Here is a 7,590-nt window from a genome sequence, read left to right as displayed (position 1 = left end):
CTAGCCGTCACAAAGATAGCTTCAGCTATTGCTCTTTCTACCCTTGCACACAGGCTCTCCACCCAGACCACCATTCCGCAATTAGGTCTCGCAAACACTCTTCCCTTAGCCACATCTTTTCAAACTTAAAAGGGCACCTTATGGGGGGGCCATCAAATTCTATGTTGAGTTCCACCGGTAAATGATCTGAAGAAACCATTGGTTGCATATTTGTAAAACGTAGAGGGGATTCTGCCCAAGACCCTCCCATGAAGAAACGGTCAAGTTTTTCTGCTACATGATTTCCCAAAATCCTACAGTTCAACCATGTGAATTGTCCTTCCTTGGATTTGACTTCTCTAAGACCATTACTTATCGCAAAATTTTGAAAATTTAATTGGGATGAAGTAGGTCCTCTCTTGCCCCCCACTTTATCATTCGATTCCATTATGGCATTAAAATCATTGCCAATAATGATAACTCCTTCTTCTAGTTCTTGGATGAGGGAAGAGAGGGCTTGCCAAAAGTTTCCTTGTTGATTTGGTTTAGTCAACCCATAAACATTAATAAAAAAGAAATCAGCATTCAAGGGAAAGGAATGAATCTTACACGCCTGCCACATACGGGAGCCGACGATTACCTCTACCTTATGGTTGGTCAGGTTCCAAAGTATACCCAACCCTCCCAAGGCTCCCTCCGATTCTACGAAAACCCCTGCTCGTTGCTTGCAAGATCTCATGAGCAAACTGGCTTCCTCTTTTTCAAGCTTAGTTTCCTCTAAAAACACTACATCCGAGCTTAATTGATCCAAACCTTGTTTGATCAATCGACACTTGTCAGGGGCATTACAACCCCTAACATTCCAAGTTAGGATTTTCATCATCCTTCAGGAAGGGTAACTCCCTTCCCTACTGTAAGTTTACTTTATCCCTTAGCACTCCCGACCATTGCAATTCTAAATTGATTTGACTTTCTACCTTTGGATTTCTTTTCCCCCAAACGAACCTTGTTCCACACAGGCTTAGTTTGCTCTACTGTCCTTGTCTCCAGGATATCTTCCTCGTCCATCCATCCCCATTCATCATCATCTTCATCTCCCTCAGTCTCTCTACTTTCATTAGCTCCATCCTTTTCAGGGTCATTATCCTGAAATTCTTACTCTTCTTGGCAAGCTTCGAAGTTTGTCCCATTCCCACAGGAAGTGAAGCTCTGGATTTTGCTTTGTCCAGGACCTCTACTTCTTTCTCCACTCTAACTATAGCTTCTTCTACCCAACCTGCAGCCTCCAGATGTTTATTTATGAGAGAAACATCCATTACTATCTCATCCTCCACTGAGGTCCTATTGATAGTGGCTGCCGAAACCTCCCCTTGAAGGAAAGGCTGTTGTGGAGATTGTGGCGTGCCATTTTCTGTTTCCTTCCCACCCATTTCATTTTCTTTTCTCACAAATTTTTTTACCTCTTCTTTCATCGTTGTCTCCACATTTTTCCCTTTTGGGCCAATCGGACATGTATTCTCCGTATGTCCATCTTTTTTGCAGTATTTGCATCTTTCACTTGTTTCTTCGACCTCAATCTTATGTAGCCACTGCCCTGCATTGGTAATGATCTCAATGTGTGCTGGAAGTGGAAAATGGGGTTTCCAACTGATGCAGATTCGTGCATACATACTGAAATCTTTTGACTCTATAGTCTCGTTAGCTTTGATATAGAAACCTAGTTTATTACCTATTGCTTGGAAGGACTCCTCGTTCCAATACTCTTTGGGGAGATTATATAAATGTAACCAGATGGGCACCTCTTCAATTGGTGCCAGCAAGGGATTGAAGTTAGGTTCCCAATCTCTAATATACAGTCCCCTACCACCCATAAAAAAGGGCCCACTATTCAAAATCCACTGCTTATCCTTACCGTCATTGGTGATCACCAAGAAAAAACCATTTAGCTAGGTTTTTAGATTGCTTTCGCGGTTCCAATTTTCCGAACACCAACATTTCAATTTTCCCATGGTCGGCCAGTCTCCAAAACATTTCATAAAAAGACCTCGCTCACGAAAGAAAGCCACTGAGCCAGTCTAGCTTTGATTATCCAGCATCAACCAGACTTTCTCCGGCCTCTCACCTTCTCTATTCTTAGGATTATTGGTCGCCTTTTGCATTTTTTTTTAGGTCACCACTCTTTTTCTTGACAAAGTTGCTAGATGGTTTTAGGTCCATATTCTTTGTTTCGATGCCCAAAACTGCTAAAATGCTCACTTCTAAATAGGTTGGGCTCCTTGGCTCTGGCCTCCTCCCCCCATTGCTTTTGGGGATAAAAAAACCTGTTATGATCCTCCCAAACCTTGCTTGGATTTTGCCATGGTCGTTTACTAGTTTGCAACTGCTTGAAACCTTGTTGCGTACCCTGAGATTCATATCTTCGCTCTTGGAAATGCCCCCCCAGTGATCGGAAACCTTGCAAATCCCTAGGGCAAAGCCCTAACCTCCTACGTCGCTCCATTAGCAACAATTTACTATGGATAAGTCTATTAAGAGAACTTGTTTGGAATATTTAAATTTTTGTGATCTTATCTTATCTTATATTTTCATTTGTTTTTTTTTATCTCTAATGCCATAAGATTAAGACACTTGTCACAATCATGTCTAGTCTTATCTCTCACCTTGCCTCTATAGCAAGGCCTCATGTATCTTATATGATGTAGGGGTATGTACTATAATTGAACCATTATCAATCATTGTATATTATTACATCTAGAATCAAGCAATTCATCCTCTTTCTCTACTCTCTAGTGAAAGGTTTATATTGTTTTATAGGTTATCTTGGGGCATTGGAGCTCACTATTGACTCCTACACATGTTGTATCATTCAAATAGATGACTAGTTCCACTACATGATTGCTATTTACATAACCATTCAAGTCTATCTCATCTCACATGTTTCATATATATATATATATATATATAATCAAATATACATTATTTCCAACTCCATGATAGTTGGTTACATTATGTCTTATCTTTACATGGCTCATGCTTGCATAATTTATGGGGCCCAACTTAGTTATATCCACATAATCGTGACATACATCATGCTTCTATTTATCTTTCATTTTTAAGTGATTCCAATTTTATGATTGTTGCTTACATTATGAGTCGATCCACACCACTCTTTCAATTTTGGAAGATATTGATCTCATTCTTAATAGAATGAATAATGTTTGTAATGATATTTTCATGTTATTAATGTAGCTTTACAAGTTCCACTAGTGACTTGTGCATGCAAGTTTGAGGATGTTTCTTTAGACCCAAAGTGAATAAATCATGAGGCATTATCCTTACCCTAGATGCTTGAATTTGTTTTGTGTATTTTATTTACAACTTTCTTTACTTTAGTATACACAATTCATGTAGCTCACATGCACACTAACATGGGGGAAAAATCTAAGAAGAACTAAGTTTCATGCATAATTCATTGGTCAATTAATTATTTTATTGATAGGCATTAAAATAACATTGCATTTACACAATTTAATAACCAAATTCAATAAAATTAACCGTGTCATACAATCATACAAGTCCAAATATGATTTATTAATTAAACCTTAGTTAATCCATGATAATTTAAAATAAGAATATCAATCTTTATCACAATACTACCATTTGGGATTGTTGAAATCTAGATAGTTAAATAAGTAAAGATATTAGTTTTCCACAATCTATAATAGTTCTTATTTTTGCTACTTGATTAGATCATGTTAGTTTATTTGCATCAACGTTTTGGATCACACTCTGTGATCCATTATTAGGATGAAAGAAAAGCTCATTAATAAAAAAAGGATTAAAAAAAGTCAAAAAAACAAAACAAAAATAAATAAGTGGAAGAAACTAAAGGCGGAAAAATGGGACAAAAGCAATTGACTAAAGCTAATCACAAGAAACCAAAGAAAAATAAGGTGATAACAACATAAAACAAAAACAACCAATAATAAATATTTTAAATTAAGAAAAAAATATTGATTGTTTTTGTTTTATTTTTTTATTGCCTTATTTTTCCATGGTTTCTTTTGGTTAGCTTTAGTTAATTGCTTATATCTCATTTTTCCTCCTTTATTTTCTTTCACTTATTTGTTTTGTTTTTGTTGTTTTTAACTTTTTGTTTATCCTTTTCTTATTAAGTTATAGGTAACTTTGATTGTTTTTATTAATTTTGTCTTTCCTTTCATTCTAATTAGACCCCATAGATCTGCAACTATCTTATTCATTTTGCTACATGAACTTTTCTTTCATTCTAATGATGGATCAAGTGTGATATGAAACGTTGATGCAAATAAACTAACACGATCTAATCTAGAAGCAACAACAAGAGTTAAATAAGTCTCATTCACCTTGTATTTAGAAATAGACATTTCCCCTCAGTGGCACATCCAAAAAAGGTATGCCTTAAAATTAATTCTACAATTAAGAAAAACCTCATATCACATAAAAATGAGAGATAATTTTATGAAGGAATTTCCTCCTTCACTAGAATGGCTCAATTTGAGAATTAATATCCTATCTATCAACTTTTTTATTTATAATATAATTATCAATTCAAAATCAACCTTCAAATACTAATCTACAAAGCTTATAAGCTAAAAAAAACATATATACCAATAGTAGTCTTCCTAAAATTTTAATTCTATTTTAATAATTAAATGTTTAAAATGGCTATCAAAGTGAATGCATTATTATATCCATTTCATTTCAGCATAGAACTTTGTTTTCTTATTAATCTTCTTATGTTCAACCATGCTAGCAATATGCTTATGTTAAAATGTTGTGGGAAAATATATGAATTTATGATATGAATTAAGAAAAACCATATCGTGTATAAATGCAAAATTACAAAAGAAAGCACAATAGAAAAGTCAAATGATTTGTATCCTCCTTCTCACCCCTTTTGCTACTCCTCCTTGCCCCTCTCCTTGCTTTAGTTGAACTATGTTTTTATGCTCCAAACTTTAGCACTCTGTGGACTTTAGAGATGTGACTTATCTCCATCCACTTATTATTTTTGAATCTAGTCACTTATCCCCAAAAGGATTCTATAGCACTAGAAGTTTATTACAAAATTACCTCCATGGAGGTCGACTGGTATTTGAGTGTTTCTTAGCATTGAGTGTTCTACCACAAGGTATGACATTAAGATTGAATTTTCTACCATTAGATATGGGAGCTCTAGATGGTGCAGGTTTGGAGATGGGGGCAATGCTTTTCTTCTTTGCATAAACCAAATTTCTATTAGAGCTACACTCATCTTTCAAATTGTGGTATCTAAATGCATTAAGAATGGCGGCTGCATTGAGAATGTTGTCTCTTTTTCTCTCATCATCAGAACACTCACAGTCATAAAAGCTCTCCAACGAAGATGGTCCAGTTTGAGCCCCCGTTACTGAATTTGACAAAACACATGCAACTTCCTTCTTGGCGGCGCCGCCATTTTGGCCATGCAAAGAAGTTCTAGGGCAACCAAAAGCTTTTGCAGCATTACTCTTGGATTCCTTACTACCAAACTGTGAAGTTCCAACATTTTGAGCGCCCATTACTGAATTCAACAAAACACATGCAACTTCCTTCTTGGCGGCGCCACCATTTTGGCCATGCAAAGAAGTTTTAGGGCAACCAAAAACTTGGGCAGCATTACTCTTGGATTCCCTGCTAACCAACTGTGAAGTTCCATCATTTTGAGGCCCCATTACTGAATTCAACTGTAAAACACATTCAACTTCCTCTTTGGCGGCGCCGCCATGGTGGCCTTGCAAAGGAGTCTTAGGGCAACCAAAAACTTGGGCAGCATTACTCTTGGATTCCTTACTAACCAACTGTGAAGTTCCAACATTTTGAGCCCCCATTACTGTATTCATCTGTAAAACACATGCAACTTCCTCTTTGACGCCGCTGCCATGGTGGCCATGCAAAGGAGTTCTAGGGTTACCAAAAACGTGGGCAGCATTACTCTTGGATTCCTTACTAACCAACTGTGAAGTTCCATCATTTTGAGCCCCCATTACTGAATTCAACTGTAAAACACATGCAACTTCCTCTTTCGCGGCGCCGCCATGGTGGCCATGCAAAAAAGTTTTACGGCAACCAAAAACTTTTCCAGCATTACTCTTGGATTCCTTACTACCCAACTGTGAAGTTCCATTATTTTGAGCAACAGAAGGCTTATTATTATTATGCTTATTGTTTTTCTGAGATATAATACCACCCTTATATAATGGAGGGCGGTGTTTTATATCATTGGACTTATTTACGTTCTTTAATGGACGTGGTAGAGCAGGCTTCTTTACGTTCTTTAATGGACGCGGTATAGCAGGCTTCTTGACGTTCTCTAATGGAGGGTGGTGTTGTATATCTGTTTTCAATACATCCTTCTTAGAATTTGGGTCTGTGAATTTTTGCTTCTTTATTTGCGTTGGACGCTGTGAGTGAGGCTTTTTGTTTATGGGGTTTTTTTTAGCAAGATTGTTGTTCAGAATACCCACTTGTTGTTTATTCTTGTTAGTGTTGTTCATGAAATCATATACTCTGGGTTTAACATGTTCATATTTGTTAAGATGGGGACGAATGGCAGAAGAAGAGGACCCCACTGATTCTGCCAAATCAATGTTTGTGGTATAATTGGAATACATATTTGATAGGCCTCATCAGTTTTGGTGCTTTCAATACAAGGAGAAATAGAGTTTCGAAAGGATGTGCAGAGTTGGGTTGCTACCAATCAGTGCATCTCTTCTTAACAATCATTTAGTGACTAATGTTTTATTATTACATACTGAAGTTTTGGTAAATTAGAGAGGAATATAATCTTTTACAGAAAAAAAACTACACTTGTATTCAGCAATAAATATCTTACGAGGAGGCAAAAGATACTTATTTTACGGTCCCCATTGATGCATTGCATATCGAAATTTAGGATCAAAAGATCTTTTAACGCCATGAAAACATGGCGCTGTGCAGTATTCAGTTATGACGCGTAGCCATACACCCAAAGGTCCGCGGTTCGAACCCGGGCAACAACATTGCGGAAAATGTTCTAGTCGTCTACTAACCCTTTCACTTAATTCTAGTTATTCTTTCATGAGAACAAGTAAAACACAAGGGAATACCAAGCCAAATTCTATACATATGACTGGGCAAGCAGTTAAATATAATTGAGATGTAATTGGGTGGTGAGGTGGAATACCAAAACCTTATGCTTGAACTCCAAATTAGCCATATTGTGACTCTGTGGCCCAATGGATAAGGCGCTGGTCTACGAAACCAGAGATTCTGGGTTCGATCCCCAGCAGAGTCGTGTAGTAGACGCATTCTTATTTGGGAATGTGCGCCGCGCTTGACGTTAAGTAATTTTAATGTTCTTCTGTTTTGTTTCAATTTTTAATTTCTATTTTAGCGCATGTAACCCAATAATCATAAAGTTTCCTCTTTCATTACGGACAATGCGGAGTATGATTTTCAACTTGTGCTGTTAATTGACACTAACAGCATGGTAGATTTCATATTGAGCGTGCGGTGTGTTTATGTTTCACGTAAACATTAAAAATGTTATACATCTGTAACAGAAGATCT

General features: G+C 36.8%; 1 protein-coding gene and 1 non-coding gene across 2 annotated transcripts; one reads left to right on the top strand and one right to left on the bottom strand.

Moving 5' to 3' along the window:
• Nucleotides 1-1,010: 1,010 nt before the first annotated feature.
• LOC131062848 (uncharacterized) lies at nucleotides 1,011-1,850 on the bottom strand. Its single transcript, XM_057996587.2, has one exon. The coding sequence runs from the start codon at nucleotides 1,848-1,850 to the stop codon at nucleotides 1,011-1,013; it is 840 nt and encodes a 279-aa protein (XP_057852570.2).
• A 5,392-nt stretch (nucleotides 1,851-7,242) lies between these two features.
• On the top strand, nucleotides 7,243-7,315 carry TRNAR-ACG (transfer RNA arginine (anticodon ACG)). The gene has a single exon. It is a non-coding gene; the product is annotated as a tRNA-Arg (tRNA).
• The last annotated feature ends 275 nt before the right edge of the window (nucleotides 7,316-7,590 follow it).

This window comes from Cryptomeria japonica, chromosome 9, assembly GCF_030272615.1.
Source record: "Cryptomeria japonica chromosome 9, Sugi_1.0, whole genome shotgun sequence".
NCBI lineage: Eukaryota > Viridiplantae > Streptophyta > Pinopsida > Cupressales > Cupressaceae > Cryptomeria > Cryptomeria japonica.
This window is presented reverse-complemented; position numbering and strand designations above follow the sequence as displayed.

Coding starts and splice junctions, on each gene's coding strand:
- LOC131062848 (XM_057996587.2), bottom strand. CDS start 1,850: ATGGGTGGTAGGGGACTGTATATTAGAGATTGGGAACCTAACTTCAAT.